Below are 23,312 nucleotides of genomic sequence, written 5' to 3'. Positions count from 1 at the left end.
AAGTCTAAATGCAGAACAGGCATTTTGGATGAAAATGTGGAGTCTGAACTGAAATATACAGTGGGTATAGGAAGCACACTGGATTTTAAACTCGAAGACTGCACAATAGTTCAGTGATGATTGTTCTATATTGCTTATATGTTGAAATAATACTATTTTAGATATACAGGGTTAAGTGAAAAATATCATGAACATTAATTTCACCTGTTTGCTTCTGTGTGTTAGAATGTGGCTACCAGAAAATTAAAAATTCCTTGTGTTAACAGCATCCCTATTGGACAGCACCGGCCTGAGATTCCAACTATTTCCCTAGGACCTGGGAGGACTCAGACCCTCGCCCTCTTAACAGCACCTCCAGTGACGCTGATGCTGGTGGCCGGGGACCCTTCTCAGAGGAATTCTGCTTCAGAAAGATCCCTCTGGGTGAGGTACAGAGGCTCATGCCTATAATCCCAGCACTTTGGGAAGCAGGAGGATCACTTGAGCCCAGGAGTTTGAGACCAGCTTGGGCAACATAGTGAAACCCCATCTCTCTACTAAAAATACAAAAATTAGCTGGGCGTGGTGGCACTTGTCTGTAGTCCCAGCTACTCAGGAGGCTGAGGAGGGAGAATTGCTTGGGGCTGGGAAGTTGAGGCTCAAGCCTGGGGGACAGAGAGAGACCATGTCTCAAAAAGAAAAAACAAAGATCCCTCTGGATATGGGTGGGCGCTGGATTGAAGGTGTGGGCCTGGAGGCAGCAGGGCTGCTAGTGTCACCAGGACGTGAGGAAGGAGGCCCAACCTCAGACTTCGGGAGATTCCCTGAAGGCTGAACACCCAAGAGCATTCCCTTTCAGGGACCCGGGCGCCCTCTGCCCTGTCCTGGCCACTAGTCCTGGGGTGAAGGGGGAGCTGAGGGAGGGCTGGGTGTAGTCCCCAGCCTTGGGGACAGACACTGGCCAGTGCTCCGGGGGAGTGAGTGCACCTCGAGGGGCCGTCAGCCCTGCTGGAAGCTGCCTTCTGGGGATTAACCCTGCACCCACTGCAGAACCGCAGAAATACTCCCTGGCATGGAAAGGAACCCAACTTGGCTGCCTGTTCCTATTCCTTCCAGGACAAGGGCCAAGAGTGAGTGGCAGGAGCGTCACAGTAGTAAGGAGGGATTTTTGTTTTGTGACTTGCTTCTCCTGCCCTGATTAGCACTTGGATCATGGAGATGAGGTTAGGCTTTTGCTCTTGATTTTGCTAAAGGTCCTCCAGTGATTTACAAGCCTTTTTTGGGGAGCGGTTGGGGGTGATACGGAGATGACAGAGCAACAAGCCTCTTTTCAGGGAAGCCATGTCTGCAGCAGAAACCTTCCCCTGCCAAGCACCCATGTCTCGAAAACCTGACACCCTCAGGCCGCCGAGGCAGGCCCGCAGAGCCTACCTTGACTATGTCCTCATTTATGTTCTTGGGGTCTCGGTTCACCAGGTCAATCTCTTTGCAGTGGATATCCTTGACGATCTGGGCCTCGAGGTCTTCTGCCATCATCGTGGAGCTGGGGCACCCACAAGAGGAGATCCAGGCCGTGTGGCCGACTGGGGCTGAAAATACTTGGGGCAGAGAGACCAATTCAGTGTCCCCAGACTTATGTCCCTGCCAGCTAAATAGGCCCCACCCAGCATGCCGGCTGACAGCTGTCCCACATAACTTCAGCCTGCCTCTCGCTAAAGCCTCCAGTGGCAGGGCTCCAAGCTAAAATTAAGACTGGAGCTCTTCTGGAAGGTTGAGCACTCCTTAAAGGGGGCTACCTCGGGGCGCTGGGCCTCAGGAGAGGGTGCAGAGGGCCTGGGATTTCCTATGTGTCATGTGGCTGTGGCTGTCCTTCTGGGGCCCCTGGAATTTGCCCCTCTGCTCTCAGCATTTGGGCTCCTTTGCGGAGCACTGCCCATGGAGGGAAGCGGGGTTGGTCCCAGCTTTGCCTCTGGCTGGCTGTGTGACCTTTGGCACACTTCACCTCCCTGGGCCACTCTGCCCCCCTCTGTAAAATGGGGACAAGATAATAACTATCAGGGCTCTCCTACCCTGGGAATGGCTTCAGGAGCTGGAAATGCGATGCAGTGGGGCTTCTCTTTGGATGGTCAGTGCCTGGCCCTGCTGTTTGGTGACCTGGAGCAGGTCTGAGCTTGGCGAGTTTCTGAGGTTTTCACCTGGAGCAGGAGTTGATGGACTGTGGTATGGAGCCAGACTGGGGAAGAAGCAGTCTGGCTCCATACCACATGGGAGGAGCTGAGGTCCCAGCTGTCTGTACCTCATCTGCCGTCTTGAGCCTGCACTGGGATATCCCGGTAGAGGGAACATGAAGTCCATGTTCATGCCGCCCTTCACCCTGCCCGAGTGACAGCTCCCAGGATGTTCTTGGGCCCCAGATACTCCACACGCATCAATGGGATGCATCTCTCTTAGAGACCTGCTCAGTTTTTCTGTGCCCTCTTATAACTCAGCCATCCCCTGGGCCCCAGCAGCATGAAGGATGGCAACTCTGAATCTGCAGGGATCAGGATCTGTGCTTCCATTTACGTGTCTATTCACTCATTCATTCAGGATTTGCTAATAGCAGGGGTGGGGGCAGTAAACACTTCTGCCTTGAAGTGTTCCCAGTCAAGGGGGAGACCAATTAAAACAATACATGATTATAATACTGTGTGGTCAGTGCCACATTGGAGATATTTACCAAGAGCTTGCCTTAGAAGTCCATAGGAGTCAGTGACTTACTCTGAGGACATCAGGTAAGGCTTCCTGTAGGAGGTGGCTTTGCAGATAGGTATGGAAAGACACATAGGAGCTCACCACCTGGAACGCTTCAAGTTACAGGATTATGGGTATTGAGGAGTGGAGTAGACAGGAATGTTGAAAAGTGTGGAGTGGCTGGAACATAGGGTGTCTGGGGTTGAGGCAGGAGATACAGCTCAGTTCAGGCCTGGGGGCATGCAGGATGCCAAATGTGGTTTTTATCTAGGGGTGCTGGAAAGCCATTGAAGCCTTCAAAGTAGGAGAGGGTCAGTATCAGATTTGTGTATGAGGAAGCTCCCTCGTGGCCAGGTGGAGGGTGGACTGGAGCTGGCTGAAGTTTGAGGTAGGAGAGGGAAAACCGGAGCTGATTAAGCCTCTATTAATTGGCTGTTAATACAAAGGACACAAAAATAATCGTGGCTTGAATAAGATAGGGACTTTTTGTCTCACTTAACACAAATAGTTCAGAAATACTATAGTGGCTCCATGATGTCATCAGACATCTGGACCCCCATCCTCTGTTCTGCTAGTCTCAAAGCCAACTCATAGGCACAAGATGGCTGCTGCTCCTCCAGCCATCATCTCTGAGTCTGGACAAGAAGAAAGAGGAAGGGGCAGGGGCAAGAAACGACATCTGCTAACTGAGTTGGCTTTGTTAGAAAGCTTTCCTAGAAGTCCCACCCAACTACTTCTGTTTATATCTCATTGGTCACTCCTCTCTTGGCAAATGATGATGGAATTGTGGATTTTTAGCTGAGCAGATTTTCAGCCCCACAGTGTTAGTAGGGATAAATGGAAGGCAACTAGAAAACTTTGTCCCCAGCTCTCTTAGGATTCAGAGGTAGCACTTTTTTTGTTGTTTTTCCATTCCCCTGCCTGGGTCCCCAGGTCCCCCCTGGTCCCAGGTATGTAAATATTTTGCAAAGAGATCAGAAGAAAGAAAGAACATTGCTGCTTGTATTCACAAGGGATGTGGCAGAAATCTAAGCCTGAGCTTATGCTTTGTCCACTATAGAACCAGACACGTCTGCTGAAAGGTGGGCCAGCCAATGGCAGTTTGTCACAAGGGATGGAAGAGCAACCTGGAAGAACTCATCATCCTAAACGGGAAATGATAATAATGGGATAATAATAGTGATTATGGAAGGCCATCTTTTCCAAGGATAATGAGATTGATACTCTTTCCACTAGGAAGGAGGGTCTGTGTTCCCTCCCTGGCTGGCTTTCTGGCTGTCTCCTCTCAGGATTCTTGCCCTTGGACCTCAGTCACCATGCTGGGAGGAAGCCCCACCAGCCCATGTGGGGAGACCACATGGAGAGGAGCTGAGGTCCCAGCTGTCAGCCAACATCAGCATCAGGCATGAGGGTGAACAAAGCTTTGGTTGTTCTTAGTGCCCAGGCTTCAAGTCTTCCCTAACCTTCATGTCTTCCAGCTGAAGCCCCAGACACCATGAAACAGAAACACTGTCTTCTCTGTGCCATGTCTGAATATCTAAACCACAGAGTCCATGATCATAATCTTTTTTTTATGTCACCGGACTTTGGGGGAGCTTGTTTCACAATCATAGTCACTGGAACAATGAGCGCTAATGGCAATAGCAACTACTGTTGGTTGAGATTCATTACGTGCTTGGCTTCATTCTAAGGCACCCTTGGTGTGTGTAAGGAGGCTCATTTGTTGTCTGAAAGGGTTACTGCCCCTAGCTGGTGATGAGTTCTGAGGGCCAAGGGGGTGGAGCAACTAATACACATTGTGGATTTCACAGGAAGGAAGGGGACTTCAGCTGGGCCAGAAGGACAAGCGGAATCAGAGAGGCACAGAGGAAAGGACCAGATGCCAGAGGCAGAGAAAGAGTAATCTCTCACTTCCTCATGACAATCTTCTTTCCAAAACCCATGCTGGTGAAAAGAGCGCTGAATCTGGGAACCATTAGTCCTTTCTTGACCCTATCTTGAAGCAGCTCTGAGCCCCCTCTCTGAGCCTCGGGGTTCTTACTAGTCAAATGTAGATGGTAAAACCTGCCTGTAGTTCCTGCCCGTGAGTCTGTGCCACCAGCACAGTGGGAAAAGCTAACGGGGCAACAGAGGGCCTGTGTACTCACAGAAAAATGTTATGAAGAGAACGTACTGACAGATGAAACTCTCAAGTCAACCCTGGGGTGATGCAGATAACAAGAGAAAGCAATTAAGGAGAGAGAGTGGCTTTCCGAGCACATTTGTGTCTAGGGTTTTATGGAGGACGCTGAGTTCTTATTTTAAAGGATTTTTGTTATTGTTGTTGTTGTTATTTGGCTTGCCAGGGAAAAGAGAGAGAAAATAATTTTGAAAGTGGGATGTGCAGGAAGATGAATTTGTGGAGTGTGAAAAGCGGAAGTAACCGGAAAGGGAACGATTACATGGGCTGACTCGCTAAGATAGTGATGGTGCCATGGTCTGAAAACTCAGTGAGCTAACAAGTCTAGGGCTGCTGTTAACAAGCAAGATCGATCACTCATGCACATGTTTCCAAGGCTGGCAAGTCTAGAACCATCAGCAGGAGAGGAAGCTTTTTTACTTTTCCTACAAGTTTTAGATTTGTGCTGAGAGCTTCTGTTTTCTTCGTGACTTGGCTTTTGGGGTCGGCATTTAGAGAACAAATCACAGCATGCTCGAGCTGGAAGAGACCAAGCTTTTCCATTTTACAGATGAAGAAACTGAAGGCCCAAAAAGTCTCAAGTAGGTGGAGGGGAAAGCATGGGATTTGGAGACAGAAGAGCTGCTGTATGCCCATGAGCAGGCCACTCCCTTCCAAACACTGGTTTACTCACCTATATAATGAGCATAATAGACCATCTTTTCATACCATCAGGGATCTGGGAGATTTTTTGAATGGGTTCCAAAATAGACAGCATGATCTCAGGATGCAGGATGCACCAATGGAGATAAGCACTCTAGAATAATGGAGGTGATTGTTCTACCCACCTCTGCTCCAGTCAGACTACACTTGGAGTTCTATTTGGGCTCCATGATTGAAGAGGGATCTCTGAGATCATATCTACAGGGAAAGGAGCTCCTTTAAGCAAGAGCTTGAAACATGTCTTGTGAGAAACAGAACAATTTTGGGTTCTAAAGAGGACTCAGCAGGAGGGACAGAAGAACTTTCTTCAAATCTCTGAAGGTATAAGGGATGAGATTTATTCTGGGTGGTCCCAAGGACTGGTGAGTAAGTGGCAGACTTTGGCCTGACTCAACCCAGGGTCTGGCTCACAGTTGGCCCTGTCGATAATGATAGCTGATAGAGATCTAGGTAAAGGTACCATGAAGGACTGCCTTGAAGCTTCCCAGAGATGTAATAGGCTGCTCCAGAAAGGGGCTGGCTTTCTGGGTCCAGAAACATTAAGGTGGAGAAGTGAAAGGGAACCAAGGACTAAAAAAGTAGAGGAACAGGCAAACTGTAGGACCATATAGTAAATCTTTAATGCAGGACTGGCTGCATTAAAGTTGAGGGGTCCAGAGAAAAACAAACATTTAGCCCCTGTTAAAAAATGATTACAAATTTTAACAAGGTGAAACCACACTGTGGCGTCTCCCAAGCATGGGCCCCTATCCTGGTTTCACTGTCCTGGTTTCAGGCTCCGTGGGCCATATGACATCCTTCGCGACCACTCACCTCTGCCCTTGGTGGGGCACCTCTGTCCCCATGGCACCTCAAGAGCTGCCATAGAAAGTGCTTAGACAAAGGGGCATGGTTGTGTTTCAGTAAAACTTTATTTACAAAAATAAGTGGCAGCCATATCATAAAAACAAGATTTTGGCTCATGGGCTGTATGTAGTTTGCAGACCCTGTTTAGAGTCCTGGGTCATCAGAGCCATCTTGGGCTGGTGCTGCCCTGAGCCATGTCTGGATGGCTTCAGTTTCATGTGCAAGCCAGCAGACTCTCTCTCCTTACCTTCTTCCCCCACCTGGAGGAAGATAGCTCTGGCTTGAGTCCCACATCTAACTGAGATTCCTTCCACCCTCACCTTGATTTTCCATCAGAGAATGAGAATGAGTAAGTGAACTCCAAGTTGCCATACTCCCCTCCAAGAGCAGAGGCCAGGACAGTGGAGACTGGCCCTTGCCATACTCAGGTAGAACCTGCTTTGCTTCCCAGGTGCAAGAAAAGAGATGGAAATGTTTCCAGCCTCCAGGACCAACAGTGAAAACCCCCTGTTCAGAGACCATGCTGGAGCAGGCTGTGGGGAAGGGGCATGTATTCTTGTGGGTGGGAATAGCATTTGCTGTTTTCTTTCAGCAAAGCCCAGGGTGAGCCTCAGTCTCTGAGAATATCAGGTGCTTTGACATTCACAATGTCTTTATGAATTCACAGAGTCCTGATGCTTGGGTAGGGTTCTCTGGCTGGGGTTTCTACATGTCTCTGAGCTCCGTGATGTGTACCCCAGACCCAAAGGATGTTCCAGAGACTTGGTGCCCTGAAGATGAGCTCTTGCTTCTGTCTGAAACCTCATTCTGCAGAATTCGTGAGGGTGAGGATGAGAGAGAAGTCATTGCTCCTCCTTGTCTCTGTCTACTTAGCCTCCCATAGGATCTTTGTCTCTGAGTCAAAAAGAGTTGGCTTCAATTTCATCTGGCCTGAGTCTCAGATGTGAGCCACACACAGTGTCCTAGAGATTCAGAGCATGCCCCACCTCATACACCACACTGCCTTCTTTGAAAACAGGTTGAATTCAACTCTTCTGCATGGAGGGAAGCTTTCCTGGGGCCATATTTTCATTCAACACATAGTGACTTCGTTCTGGTGTTTTTTTCTAGGCTCCGTGGATAGGAAATGAAGATGAATAATGCATGATATCAACACATGCTTACTGGGTGTGCAGCATGTAGCAGATGCTGAGGATAAAACAGTCAAGAAGACTTGGACCCTGACCTGGCAAATTGCACAGTTCTGCTGGGGAGGCAGACAAGAAAAAACAATGATGAACAGAGGGCCTGGCATGCTGCCTGCTGGGGTAGGTAGGTGGCAAACACCTAGGAACACGGACAGACATGGATCCTGACTGGGAGGATTTCCCAGTCTTGTAGGGAATGAGGGAGGCCCTCAAGCACCCCCAGATCTCTGCAGCATGTGCTGAAGTTCCACTGAGTGGGTGGGTGAACACTGCCCCAGAGCACTGGGTGTTGGTCTCTGGTGCCTATGGCATTGAGCTTGGAGAGCAGAGAGAGGAAGTTGGAGGGTCACTTTCTTGCAGGGAGAGAAGTATTGCCCTCTTCCTCTGCAATTTGTAGAGGAGGGCAACTTTTAGGAGTAATGGTGTGTTAGAGGTTGAACTGTATTCCCTCAAAAGACGTAGAAGTCCTGACCTCCAGTACCTGTGAACAGGATCTTATTTGGAAATAGGATCTCTGCAGATGATCAGAGTTAAAGTCATTAAGGTGGACTGGAATCCAATATGACTGGTAATATTAGATTCCAGCCAACATAATATTTCTATAAAATGTGGATATTTAAGTATGTAGACACACACACACACACACACACACACACACACACACACACACGGAGGACACAATGTGAAGATTGGAATTCTGCTACCACAAGCCCGGGAACTACCAGCAGCTCAGAGAGAGGCCTAGAATCGAGCCTACCCTGATGCCTTCAGAGGCGGCATGACTACCCACCTTGATCTCGGACATCTGGCCTCCAGAACTGTAAGACAATACATTTCTGCTATGTAAGCTCCCAGTCTGTAGTCATGGCAGCCCTAGCAAACTAATATATGCTAGAAGGACCCAAACTTTTAACTGTATTGGTTTCCTATTGCTCCTGTAATAAAGGATATGCTTTAGGATATGTTTAGGATAAACCATAAACATATCCTAAAATAACATGGGTGTTATTTTAGGATATGTTTATATCCTAAACATATAAGCTAAACATAGCTTACAGGTCTACAGGTCACAAGTTCTCAAATCAAGGCGTTGGTAGGGCTGCATTCCTTCTGGAGGATCTAGGGGAGAATCTGTGGTCTTGCCTTTTCCAGCTTTCAGAGGTCACCTGTGTTCCTTCTTCCATATCCAAAGGGCATCCTTTCAACCTCTGCTCCAAGTCAGGAGGTGTGATCCATATTCTCACCTCCTCTCTGCCTTTTGTGTCCCCTCAATCCCACACTTCTGGTCAGTCAGGGGTTCCTGTGCTTCTTGCCTGTTCCTAGATTCCTTTCCAGCCAGCAGCCACTGGCTCTGTGTAAATCCTGGGGCCGCATCTCTAGGGCAGTCCATCCAGACAGTAAAGACACTGCTGGCCCCCAGCTGAGCAGAACCTGGTGGACAGCCAACAGGCACCTGCCCCCTAAACTCTTTCCCTCCCTCTCTTTCTATATGAGTTTCATGTTTGCAGCTGAAAAGCAGATTGGGGGCTTCATTTGAGGAGGAATTTCCAACTGCCAGTGCTCTCTGGGAATAGTGTAGGGTAGGGGTCTAGGGTAGCTCACTTGAAGAAGGCAGAATTCTGTAGATCTTAAAAGCTTGGCCTTCTGAGTCAATTGACCTGAGAATCTGCTAGTCACAAGGTGTATGACCTTGAGCCTCAGTTTTCTTGCCTGTAAAATAGGAATGATAATAATAGTCTGATGCGAGGAACACATCAGGGTCACAAACAGAAACACCCTCAAGGTAAATGAATGAAGTAGGCCAGGTGAAAGATATGCACAGCCTCATTGGTCATCTCTGTTTTGATAGACATGAGGATGAGAAACACACCCCTTTCTTTTGAGCTGTAGGAAAACTGACAGAGCAACCATTACCATAAGAATCAGGGGCTGTATTCTTTGTTACATCGTTTGTTCAAATGCTCATTGATGATAGACTGGATAAGGAAAATGTGGCACATAGACACCATGGAATATTATGCAGCCATAAAAAATGATGAGTTTGTGTCCTCTGTAGGGACATGGATGAATCTGGAAACCATCATTCTCAGCAAACTGACACAAGAACCCAAAATCAAACACTGCATGTTCTCACTCATAGGCAGATGTTGAAAAATGAGAACACATGGACACAGGGAGGGGAGCATCACACACTGTGGTCTGTTGGGGGAAACTGGGAGAGGGACAGCAGGGGATGGGGAGGTTGGGAAGGGATAACATGGGGAGAAATGCCAGATATAGGTGTTGGGGGGATGGAGGCAGCAAACCACATTTCCATGTATGTACCTATGCAATAATCCTGCATGATCTGCATATGTGCCCCAGAACCTAACATACAATAAAAAAAAAAAAGAATCAGGGGCTGGGTGCTGTGGCTCACACCTGTAATCTCAGCACTTTGGGAGGCCGAGGCAGGCAGATCACCTGAGGTCAGAGCTCAAGACCAGCTGGCCAACAAGGTGAAACCACGTTCTTACTAAAAATACAAAAATTAACCAGGCATGGTGGTGCCTGCCTGTAGTCCCAGCTACTTGAGAGGCTGAGGCAGGGGAATCACTTGAGCCCAGGAGGCGGAGGTTGCAGTGAGCTGAGATCACCCTGCTGCACTCCAGCCTGGGTGACAGAGCAAGACCTTGTCTCAAAAAAATAAAAATAAATAAATTCAGGGATACCTAGCCTCAGTGTGGGGAGACAACAAGGAGAGGTGGGGCTAGAAAATCAGAGATCACATGCCCAGCTGACTCCAAGAGGAGTGGGGGTTGTAAGCTCAGGGATGGGGCAGAATGGCCCAGCCTGAGGGGGGATCTGCAGTCTGGGGCTTGTGACCTCATGGGCTTTAAAGAATTTCAGTGCCCAGGCCACACCCCAGACCAGTGATTAGAGAATGTCTGGGTTAGAATAAGGGCACTGGTAATTTTTAAAGCTCCCCTCCAGTGATTTCCTAGTTTTAGAACCAGTGTCTGGCACTGGGGAGGAGGCAGTCAGACCATGGGCTCCTAGGTGGTCGGGCCAGAGAGAGACTGAGGGAGAGAAGCAGCTGGTGGTGGGATTTGGGGTGGAGCATCATTCTGTCTGCCCTGCAGTGCGACCCCTCGCCATCTTCATAAAAGCTTCACAAGTTCAGTGTGCCTGTTGTCATTGGATTCTGGAAAAGGGGCTGAGTTTAGCATCAAATGATGGAGGAGGGAGGCTGGAACAGCTACTGTGAATAAGAAGAGCGGCTGATTCAGCGGGAGGAGAAGGCTGATATTCTCGTGGCATTGCCTAGTTGTGATCCATCTTTCACGGGGAAAAACACAACCCTTTTCAACATCCAGGCAAGAAAAGTCACGCAATGTGCATCCACACAGTGTGGGGCTTGCAACACCACACTGAATCCTGATGGATTGGAAATTAGAAAGACAGCCGGTGGGAGTTACAGAGTAAGTGACTGGAATTAGGAGCAGATGTGCAGGGTTAGCTGCCCAGGACCTGAAATGAGATAAAATGTCTCAACCACCACCAGCTTGGTTGACTCTAGCTTAAAGTTCAACCCTGCCTCTGAGGAGACAAAAATAACAGCACGTGTAGGAAATGACTGTCAGAAGTTTAATAGAATGTTTAAACAAACGGGATCTTGATCACCTTAAGGAAAAGCAGTGAGACATTCAATCAGATCATTATACAGAGGCAGTGAAGGGGAATGACTCATTAGGTTGCTTTTATCTGATGAACTTGGCACCTCTGCCAGGTAAGTAAAAATCACTCTTATGGAAACAAAGCTTTTGTGGTTTGCTGTTGGTCTTTGTTTGTTTTGCTCAGATATGTGAGGCTCTCCCTGTAATGAGAAGTTTAAATTTTTGTCAGCAAGCATATTTACTTCCATTGTTCATTTGTGTGTGGTAATGTAGGAGGCATTAATTTTGTTAGAGAGAATGGAATGTCATTTTTTTTTTTTTGAGACAGGGTCTTGCTCTGTCATCCAGGCTAGAGTGCAATGGTGCAATCATGGCTCATTGCAGTCTTGACCTCCTGGGCTTGAGTGATCCTCCCACCCCAGCCTCCCAAGTAGTTGGGACCAGGGGTGCATACCACCACACTCAGCTAATTTTTAAAAATCTTTTTGTAGAGATGAAGTCTTGCCATGTTGCCCAGGTTGGTCTTGAACCCCTGGGCTCAAGTGATTTTCCTGCCTTGGCCTCCCAATATGCTGGGATTACAGATGGGAGCCACTGTGCCTGGCTGCAATGTCATTTAAATAGATCTTAATTTTATCTTTGTTTGGTGGTAGACCTTAATTTTATCTTTGGTGGATCAGGTAGAGTGGTCCTGCGGTATGGTTTCCTGGAGCCAAGGAGGCTGGGGAAGGAGGTGGTAGGGTTGGGGAAAGGAAGCAGGAATTAAGCATCTGGCTCTGCAGAGGTGCAGAGGAGAAAGTGGTTGAATGGTTGGTGCATGGAGACCAACGAAAGAAAGCTTGCAAACTGAGCGAGGAGGATAGAGCCAGAATAAGGGAAGCAAGGTGGAGGCAGAAGCAGAGCCTCATAACCCACCCCAGCCAGGCTTGCTAGAGTGTCATGGATTTAGCTCACTGGTTGGGACAGGACGATCTTTTCTTTAATAGAGTTAGGTTAACTGGAAATAATTGAGCATATGGAATTTTCAAGGTTTCTGACTGTATGTTCTGAGGATATCACTGTACCAACCCCTTCAGAGACCAAAAGGAACTTCTGGAGGACACAGGCTCATAGGAAATGAATAAGAACTAGGAATAAGGTGTTATGAATTTAGCTTTCAGAACAGTGCCTGGCCTGGCACCCAGTAGAGACTCTATAGATACTTGTTGAATGAATACATGAAGATAATGTCACGCTGATTCATATATGGAGTGATAAATGAAGATAATTTCACACTGATTTATATCTGGAAAGAAAATTAGAGCAGAAGTGCTCAACTGAGAAATTCTGTGAATGAAGAATGTTGGAAAAAGTTGTGCCTTGTTGTACGTGTTCATGCGAGTTATTCAGGTTTGAATTCCTGGGGTCTCTGCATTTGATTCCCATGGAGGGGAGAAGGCAAGGATTGTGAATGTGGGTCTGGCTCCAATCAAGTCCAATGTCTGCCCCACAAGCGGGGGTGGCCGACAGCCAATCAGCTTTGCGTGTGCTGCCTCTTGGCTCTTCCAAAGCTGTTAGGGGTGGCTATTTCTATGCATTTGTAATGACCCATGTCACAGCTGAGTCAAGAAGTCCCAGCAGCTTTCAGCTGGATTCTGAGTACTTTTGAGTTGATATTTAAGGCTGTCCGATTTATATTAAACACAGAAAATCTTGAGATTTGTGTTTTTGAAAAGATGAGGTATAAATTGCGTCATATAAATTTGGATTCATCCTAGCTCTTACACACTCAGTATGACTTCAGTCAAGTTATTTACTCTCACCATGTCTCAGTTTCCTCCACTGTAAAATGGCATAATTATGTCTCCTAAGTCACAGGATTAAGGGAGTGACTGTGTGAGTTAATGTATGTAAAGTACTTATAACAGTGCCCAGCACATGGTGAGGACTCTATCTATTAGTTACTATTGGTATTACTTGATTCTTACACTGCTATAAAGAAATACCTGAGACTGGGTAATTGATACAGAAAAGAAGTTTAATTGGCCCATGGTTTAACAGGCTGTACAGGAAGCATAGCAGCATCAGCTTCTGGGGAGGCCTTGGGGAACTTAACAATCATGATGCAAGGCAACAGGGGCAGATGTCTTACATGGCAGGAGTAGGAGGAAGAGAGAAGGGGGAGGTAGAGTACACTTTTAAAAAAGCACATGTCACAATAACTCACTATCTTGACATAGTACCAAGGGGAACATCTGCCCCCATGATCCAGTCACCTCCCACCAGGCCCTATGTCCAACACTGGGGATTACATTTCCACACGAGATTTGGGTGGGGATACAGATTTAAACCATATAAGTCTTTTTTTTTTTTTTTTTTTTTTTTTTTTTTTTTTACAGAGTCCCACTCTGTTGCCCAGGCTGGAATACAGTAGCGTAATATTGGCTCACTGCAGCCTCTACCTCCTGGACTGAAGCAATCCTTGCACTTCAGCCTCCTAAGTAGCTGCGACTACAGGTATGCACCAACACACCCATCTAATTAAATTTTTTTGTTTTTTTGTTTGTAGAACAGGGTCTCACTATGTTGCCCACTGACACTGGTCTTGAACTCCTGGGTTCAAGCAGTCTTCTGGCCTCAGCCTCCCGAAGTGCTGGGATCACAGGTGTGAGCCACCTCTCCCAGCTACCATTGTTCTTAATCAATGGTAGCAATGCTGTTTTAAATGGAGGGAGAGGTAGCATTTGTCAGTTATATGTTTGTTGAATGCATGGCTCTGAGGATTAGACACCATGCATTGTGCTAAACACATTGTATCTATCCACTGTCATTGGATTTCCACCATGACTCTCAGAAGAAGAGGGTGCTACTGAGGTTCAGAGAGGTGCAGTAATATGCCTCCTGGAACATAGCAGCTAAGCAGTGGTGCTGGAATTTGATTGTAGTGAGGCAGAGGCTTTTCCTCAGGCCTCAGAGTAGTTCTGAAAGGGATCAGGATAACCTGTAGTTTACAACTGAGACGACCTTTGGGTAGAGAGTGGGAATCAGCCTGTGGGAGCAGGGATTCATGTGCTGGATTCCTCTTGGTTGGAGGGGCCTCACTTGGAGTGCGAGATTGGGGATCAAGGGTCTAATTGGGCTAGCAGCCTCTAGACCGTCACCTTGGTAAGTCAGTTCCTCCTGGTGGAGCAGGGCAGCCCTTGGAGCTTCAGCCAGGAGGAAAGTTGCTTGGGTGAGGAACAGGTGGGTGGAGCTGAAACCAGTGTGGTCAGGAGCCCAGGAGGTGGAAAATCAAAGAAACCTAAGGCCTCAAAGCTCCCATGTGTGGGACTAGGGCCAGCAAGAGGGCACAGCGGTGGAAGCAGCAGTGGTGACCGCCAGTGTCTGGGGTCAAATTTAAAACAATCAGAAAAAAAAACCAATTCCTGAAGCCCTCAGGTGTGATTGATGGTAAGATATTTTTGAACCCAGGTGAGATTCCCTCAGGGGAGTCCTGGAAATTGGGATGCAGGTGTGGGTGGAGGGAGGGCCGACATTCAGCAAAACCAGGCAATAGCAGAGAAATGTGGTAGGAATCTTTTTCCCATTTCACAGATCAAGAAATAAAGGCCCTGAGAATTAAAGCAACCTGCTCAAGGTTAATGTGGTAGAAAGTGGAAGAACTTGCTTATTATTAATTCAAGCCCCACATGTTTTCCATCTTTTGAATTGGCCATTAATCCATTCTGCAGGATTGTAGGCTCCGAAGAGTAAGTGGATCTGAGCAGGGTAGAGAGTAGGGACACGAATGCAGATGCAGGATTAAAGTGCAATGTGCTGCTATGTTCTGAATTGCTCCTTCAGAAAGGCACCTTGGCGCTTCAACAGGGCCAGGAGGCTGTGGGTCTGCGTCTTCCACCCTCCTTGAGGGTGGAAGAAGATAGGAGTGGACGTGGCTCCCTCTCAGAGAGGCGAGGGTTCGTCGTTAAGCAGTGCTCCTCTGGGAAGACTGACAAGTTCGGTAACTGCCTGGGACCGAGGGTGAGCTGAGGGAGGGGAGCACTGCGGGGGGATAGAGCCCTTCACCCCTGCATCTTGACTGCCTCCCTGCCCCTTTAGTCAAGTAGCCTTCATTTGTGCTGCATTAGATGCTGAGTTTTTTTCTAAGAGTGTTTGTAAAAAGAGTTTTAACTTCAGTTTCCAGAAAAAAGTAACAAAACACACTGTCCCTGGGAGGCACAAGGTCCCTAGTAGCCAAGTCTAGTATGCAGAGTGAATTGACTTTTTTACAGTAGCAGGAACTGTGGGTGCCCTGTCCCTATTCCCTCACCCTTACTGTGTCTGGGTGACCCCACGGCCTGCTTCCCTGTGGCTGACACTCAGTGTTTCCCTGCTGAGGGCTTTCCTTGGCCCTGGAGCCTGCTTTAGAGAATTGTTGCCCTGTGGGAGAAGCCAGCAACCACTGACTGTTAGGAATTGGTGGATTGTAAATATATACACCCGAGCTCCCTCATGCTTGGAAGCCTGGCAAGATGACTCCCAGAGCCCCCCAGCAGCATCAGAGGGCATTTGGCTCCATCAGCCTTTATCGACACCTTCCTTTTCCTGTATCAATTCCCTACCCCCTGCCAGTCTTCCTTGCCCCTTCCATATAAGCTATTTGTTCTGGAACCCTTGTCTGAGGGTCTTCTCCTGGGATATCCCAATTAAGAAACTTCCTATTGTAGGACCTGGCCATCGAATCCCCTTTAAGGGCTCTATTGGTACTTTTTTCCCCTCTTTTTGGTGGTAGACCTGTTGGAACATACTCTCACTGTTGACTTGGGGACTTGAATTATTTCTTCCTAGGCCACCCTGCCACCAGGCCATCCCAGTTCCCTCTGGCAGCCCAGCACACAGGGCATTGGCCGTGGATTTAGAAGGTGGTTCTCAACCAGGAGCAATTTGGGGACATTTGGCAAAGGCTGGAGACACTTGATTGTCACAGGGATGCTCCTGATAGCTGGTAAATCGAGGCTGGGATGCTGCTGGACATCCTATCCTGCACAAGACAGCCCCCCACCCCACAACAAAGGACTGTACAGCCCCACAGTCCATGGTGCCGAAATGGAGAAACCCTGTTTTAGACAATGGAAGCCAGTAGCCCTGGCCTGGTTCTTGGAAGTCCCACACTCCAGGACAGACCATCGACAAGAGAAGCAGCCCTGGAGACTCACCCAGTGGCACCCAGCGAGGTAGCCGGGATGGAGGAGACCTGTTTCTTGCTGAGAAAGGCGCCAGCATCTTTGAGGTGTTAAGGAATCATCTGGGAGGAAGTTCAGAGAAGTAGCACCACAACCAGGTAAGTCTCAGATGCCTGATTGCACAGTGTGAGTGGCAAACTCAAGATACTGCAAGATGTGCAAAAGAAACAGTGCAGGCTCATCTGTCATGGAAAAACAGAAGCTGCTTGACGGAGCAGCTTTGGCTGTAGGAGCCACCACTAGCCCCAGGTTTGGTTGCTGTGGGAGGCTCCACCATTTGCACTTTTATGAATCTGGAGTTAAAGTGGCTGTGAAAATCAACCTGGACAACAGGCCAGAAGGGAAGGGGTAGAGTCAGAGCCTGCACAGCTAGAGGGGAGGGAGAGTGGTTTCAGCAGGAGCTGGGCTCTGATTTGGGTTTGTTTATTTTCTCTCCCACCACTGCCTGCAAGCCCCTCTCCACCCCTTGTTGACCTTCTGGGCAGAGCCTCCAGCCTTCAGTTCTCTCTGGAGAATTGGAACAGACTCAATTTTAGGCTTAATTAAGACAACCCATTGTAGGTCATCCACCAGGAAGGGCCCCCAGGGGCTGGCTAGGGAGGTGGAGGTATGGTAAATATCTGGGTGCCAGCCACTTGGGTGTGTCCATATGTGAGCATTCCTGGAGCTGCGCATGTGTTATATCAGCACTTCTCAAATGTTTGTGGGCATGTGACTCACCTGAGGTTCTTGTTAAAATGCAGACAGTAGGGCCTGAGACCGCATTTCTGACAAGCTCTCCGGGCATGCTTCATTTAGGATCATGCTTTAGAAAGCAAAGTGTCACACCATTAAAACTTTAATATTATTTTCAGCGCCAAGTGTCTGTCCTCTCCTCAGGTGAGGCTACCCCTTTTGGGGAGTGGAGCAGGGAGGGCTGTGGTCTTGTCATTCAGATTGCAGTTTGTTTTTCTTTTAAAATCTGTCACTGCATCCTGAAAGAGGCTGAAAGTTCTCTTCACATAGCTAGTGCTGCCTGGGACTGTTCTTTCTGGGTGGACAAATGGCTGACACCTTAACCCAAGCTCCCCCTGGAGAACTCTCTACAAGGGCCTCTGTCCAGCGCTTCCCAGATGCACTCTTGGTCTGATTGTTGGTCCTGGCCCAGGCTGCACACCCCTGGGACTCCCAGAGCCTGGCGGGCTGCCCTCCACAGTGTTGGTGCCTGGGGACAGGCACGTACTGCTCAGGCTGTCATAAGGAGATACCCTAGACTGTGTGGGCTTAAACAACAGAAATTTTATTTCTCATTGTTCTGGAGTCTGGAGGGCCAAGATCATCCAGGTGTTGGCCAGGTGGTTTAAGGTGAGGGCTCCATTCCTGGCTTGCAGACAGCCACCTTCTCACTGTATCCTCAGGTGGCAGAGAGCGTGAGTGAGCTCTTGGGTGCCTCCTCTTATAAAGACGCAAATTCTACTGGATCGGATTCCTACTTTTGTGGCTTTAATTCAAACACAGTCACATCGAGAGTTAGGGCTTCAGCATAAGAATTCTGGGGAGATGCAGTTTAGCCCCTAGCATTGGGTCTGCTGCATGAACAGGCTGCTCTCCTGGCTCTGCCATTGTGGGCAGCTCCTGCCAGCCACGAGCCTTAGGCTTACCTTGTATGCACCCCCAACTCCTGGACACTCAAGAACCACCAAGAACTCCATGAACTTCATTGACACTTAGGGTGGCCTTCTCCTGGGCTTCCCCTCACTTGGTTTGGAAGGTGGAGGAATGGCCCCCTCTTATCTCACCTGTAGGGAAATGCCACGGTACTTGCTACTGCAGCAAATTCCCTCCAAAACTCTCTAGCCTTCCCTTACAAAGGTAATGGCAGGTGATGGGTTTGACAGTTAAGTATCAATTTGACTATCTTTTAAATAAATAAGCACTTTTGTAGCACTTGCTAAATGCCAAAAATTGTTCTAGGTGTTTTACATTTGATCTTAATTAATCCTCATCGTACTCCTGTTAGGTAGCTATGATTATTAGCCTTATTTTACAGATGAGGAAACTGAGGTTCAGAGAGGTTAGGTAACTTGTTGAAAGTCACACAGCTTGTACATGTCAGAGTTAGGATCTGAATCCCAGCAGTTAGGTCTCCAGTCACTGCTCTCTATAGGCTCTCAGAGGCTTGGATAGAGGTCTTAGCACCTCTCTCACAGAGAGGAAAATGAAGCTTAAGAGGGGAAATAATTTTGCTGAGTTTACACAGCTCCTAGGTGGCAGAGGCCAAATTCTAACTTGGGTTTTTGACTCAAAATCCCCTGCTCTTCTCCCCACGGTTATGTCTGGGCTTATATGTTAAGCAGCTCTTCCTCACCTACCTCCCCCACCATCTGGACTTTTGAAAACTTTCCACCATAATCAGACATAGAGAACAGAACTACTTCCAAACAGACTATAATGTGCTTTCCTTAGGATGGAGGTCTCTGGGGATCTGGAAGTGAATTCCTTGGATAGGTTTCCAAAGCAGCCTCCCCTTTAGAGTCCGAGAACAAGGATAAACAGGGATTGGCCCTGCACACACTTCTCTGGATCTCTTGTCAGAGTGAGCATTTTCAGGAGCCTGGAGCACTCAGGCCACCAGAGTCCCCATCTTTCCTGTGCCCCCTACTGCCTAGCCCCCTATTCTCACATGCTTGGTACTCACACCCTCCATCCTGTTGAGACTTGACTCTTGACAAAAGGACTCTGGTTTTCCAGAGTCTCAGAGCCCACAGAAACTGAACCATGCTGTCCTCTGAGACAAGCCCTCCCAACAGTAATAACAACACCAGCTGCTGACAAATAGCATTAAAGCCCCAGCTCACCAGATCTGTAATTCAGCTCTCTGCCTCTTTACTTTGTTGACCATTCTAAATTAAAATGAGACGGGCTGGTTGCCAATTTAAACCCTCTAAAGCATTAGCTCATGACCATCTAAAGGTGTGACATCACCTGGCCCCTGGTAAAGGCTCTGTAAATATTTGTGGAACTGATGAGTAAATGGACTCACAAAGGACATTTGAACAGGGGATCCTCAAAGATGCCAAAGCCTTCCCTAGAAGAATTCATCTCCGGTGGTGGCATGACAGCTACTGTGGTTCAGGCAGCTGGTGGATGTTCAGCAACCTCACCTCCCTGCCTCAGGTCCCTCTCCCACCTCGCAGGGTGAGGCAGCTTTTGAATGATGTAATAAGTAAAAGTGCTTAGCTTTATGCTGGGCCATGACAGCTGCCACAGATGGCCACCTGCTTCCTCAGTTCATGGGCCTCCCTGCCCACAGGAGGTGCATGACATGTCCTCAGACCCCTGACCTCACAGCCAACACATCCAAAGCCCTTCCACTAATTTCTGGGTGGCTGAAATCCAGATGGCCAGCCCACCTATCTGGCCACTGGGAGCTGTGTGTTCCAGCCTATTCCCACATGACACCCAATCTGTCACCTCGATTTCCACACCACCAAGCCACTAGCACTGAGCACTCATCACTGTAATTACTATCATGAAAGTCATTGGTGGAGTCACAGAATAGGTTACTTCTTCAAGCCCATGCCTTCTTCCCATCTGCTCAATCCTCTTTTCTCATTTTACTTCCCTTTGGGGAGCAGAAGGATGCATTTCCTCCTTGGTTTCCATCATGTCTCCCCTTCTCCCCCAAGTACATCTTTAACCTAAAGTGTCTATAAAGACTTTCCAACCAGGGCTTCTCAAAGTGTGGTTCCCAGACCAGCAGTGTGAGCATCTTCTGGAAGCCGGTCAGACATGCAAGTTCTCAGGCTTCACCCCAGACTTCTGGGATGGGGTGCGGCATCTATCTGCTTTAATGTCCTGTGGGAGATTCTGACTGATGCTCAAGTTTGAGAAGCTTTGGTCTAGACAGCCAGTATGCTTTCCCTTGGGATATTTCTGGTGAATCAAAATGTCTTCTCCTTGTTATGAAAGTTTCAAGGGGAGTTGGGCTTTGGGGGAGGCAGTTCAGCTTCTTCCTATTTAACAACAGAATGTGGGCTTTGTAGTCATCGTGCCTGGATTCTGGTCTTGCTCTCTGCCTCTTATGGCCTGTGCAACCCTGGGGAGGGTGATTAAGCTCTCTGAGCCTCATTTTCTTTCTCAAATGAGTCTTCCTTTTACCTTTTCCCTAGACTCTTGTGAGTCTCAGGGGAGATCGAAGACTTGGAGGTCCTTTATAAATCATAAACCTGTAGGGTAGGGGTTACTGCATGACTTTCAGGCACCCCCACCAATGTGGTGGCTTCAGTGGTATCTCTCTCTCTTCCTCTGCAGTCTCTGGGTGCTGAAAGCCTGGGTCTTGTGTTGAGAGAAAAAGTTGGGGTTGGGGTGCAGAGCCTGTTGGAAAACTGGGTTTGAAGACAGAGGGAGGCATGCTAAGCATGGGCAGGGCTGGCCCCCTCCACACCCGACCTCAGGCTCCTTGGGCAGGTGCCCTGATGCTGCAGGTCGCACCCTCTTGGAACCCTGAGCTGAAGGGTGAATCAACAAAGGACATAATGTGGCACTGTGTAGCATTCTTCCCATATATTACCTCATTCATATCCCTGATTGCAGGGAGAGAATGGAGGGGAGAAGGTAAGGGGGAGAGGGGGAGAGGGGAGGAAGGAGAGGGATAATACACTGCTCCAGATTCCTTGGTGCAGAAACTGAGGCTGAAAATTACCCACTCTCCATTAGCCTACCAAGGTATATAGCACTTTCCATTACCCGGTCTCCTTTTATCCTTGCACTCCTGCATATGTAAATTTTCCATAATTATAATCCCAACCTCTATAGGCTTTTCTTTTTTCATTAAGCATATTAAAAACATTCTCTAAGATGCTGCATAATCTTCAAAATTACCATTTTAGATGGCTCACAAATATTTCATTAGGTGGACATATTATAATTTGTTGAACTATTTCCATGCTGTGGACATTTAGATTGTTAGCTTTTTTTTGGTGCCATCAAGTTATGCTGCAGTGCCAGTGTCTTTGGACATTTGGCTTTCAAATTCTTTTAGAAGAAATACTTTGGCATGTGATCATTGTTGGCTTATAGGGTATCAATCATTTTATAGCTCAAGAAATTGACTTTCCAAAATGCCCTGCCGTGGCATGATTTGAACTCATCAGCTTTCCTGCAACCTTGCCAGCATTGGATTGCAAGGTTATTCACTGTTTTTGCTCATTTAATAACGATTATGTGTCACACCACGTGCATTTCTTTAGTTATTAGTGATGCCATACGTTTTTTTCTGCTGTTTTATTATTTTTATTCCCTCCTGGGGAAATTTTCACCTCCTGTCTTTTGCACATTGTCTTAACATGGTTGGATAGGCTCTTTATATAGATATCAGCTCTTTGATGGGTTTGTTTGCTTATTTGTGGTAATATTCTTCCCTCAGCTCAACCTAGTTTTTAAACCAAGAACTGTAACGACATTACTCTGTGTACCTCTAACTTATGATGCTTGATAAACCCCCGGCATTGCCAGAGGCTGAGCACTAGGAGTACTGGAAGTTTAATTTGCAATGAAATGAATTGGCAGTGTGGGCAGGGGTGGATTTCTGAGCGCCTGATGTCTTCAGTCCAGTGCCAAATGTGCAGTTTGGCATTCTCCCCTCCTATGCCCTGAGTTTCCCTTTTCTTCTTCTTCTTTCTTCTAACTCTAGCTGAGGATGAATCCAAACAGACATCCTTCAAATAAATAGCAAGCTCTGTTGCTGCCGCTGGTCACTGCAAAAGAAATGACTGTTGGGATCTAACTTCCTTTCCTTTACTACCTTTTGGGACACCCACCTATACCCCTAGGTATCTTTTGGGGCTCCCTGGGACCCAGGTAAAGCTGACTCTCTCTACTCATGACTGTTTGGTCAAGGAGCCCACTGAGTCAGACAGTTGCTCTTACTAGGTGGCCTTCTAATAATCACTCACTGATTTTTGCCTCTTGTCAGTTCCCCAGTTTCCTCTTCCAACAGAGCCAAAATACCACCCAGGCACCTTGTCCCTTCTCTGAGGTTGTGCTAGAGTAGAAAGAGCAGTGGACTTCAAGTCCATGGACCTGGGTGCAAGTTCCTCCATCCTTTCTGGCTGCGTTAGCCCAGAGGGTCACTGACTACTCTGGCCTTCAGCTGTCTTCCCTGAAGAGTTTGGGTTGCAACCTCTAAGTCACCAAATGTTCAGTCTGGAGGGACTTTCCATGAACCATCTCACTGAAGTCACATAACCACCCTGAAAATCGGATCCTGTTTATTATCCCCATTGTACATTGAGGTGAGTCCATTTCAGGGAGGCTAAGAAAGGCAATCTGAATGGGAGTGTTAGTGCAAGCTACCACCCCACATTTTACACGATGACTTTGATGTCATTATTCTCAGAGCGACTCACGGAGCACAACCATTGTAGTCATTGATTACTGGCAACTTTATAATCCTGTGGCTTTGCTTTCTTCAGAAGCAAGGGGATTTTATGAGCTCACATGCCCAGGAACAGATGGGGAATAGCTTGCAGGAACCAGAGCCCCAGAGACCAGAACAGAGGTTTGGTGCCACCAGGATGCTCTGTCTCATTCTCCATCTTCTTAGTTCTCTGCTAGTCTCTAAAGGGCTCCATTTCTTCCTGCTGCTAACAGGCTATCTCTGCAGCAGGAAAGATGGCTTCTCAGATCTTAGCTTCCAGTTCTTCTGACACCAAGGCAAGTCTCCTGTCTCAGATTGCCACAAACACCATCTCAGTATGCACTCAGAGACTCCTCCCAGAAACTTCCAGCACCCCAGAGAGGGCCCCCCTGGAACATCACTGGGTGACTAAAACCCTGAACTATAAGT

General features: G+C 47.8%; 1 protein-coding gene across 1 annotated transcript in view; it reads right to left on the bottom strand.

The window, feature by feature from the left end:
• Positions 1–23,312, bottom strand: part of CAV3 (caveolin 3) — a 182,986-nt gene that overhangs the window by 12,409 nt on the left and 147,265 nt on the right. Inside the window, exon 2 of the mRNA XM_035276170.3 lies at positions 1,411–1,577. Coding sequence (XP_035132061.1) covers positions 1,411–1,577 — 167 coding nt within the window. The remainder of the gene's footprint in view (positions 1–1,410; positions 1,578–23,312) is intronic.

The sequence above is a fragment of the Callithrix jacchus genome, chromosome 15 (genome assembly GCF_049354715.1).
Source record: "Callithrix jacchus isolate 240 chromosome 15, calJac240_pri, whole genome shotgun sequence".
NCBI classification, from domain to species: Eukaryota; Metazoa; Chordata; class Mammalia; order Primates; family Cebidae; genus Callithrix; species Callithrix jacchus.
This window is presented reverse-complemented; position numbering and strand designations above follow the sequence as displayed.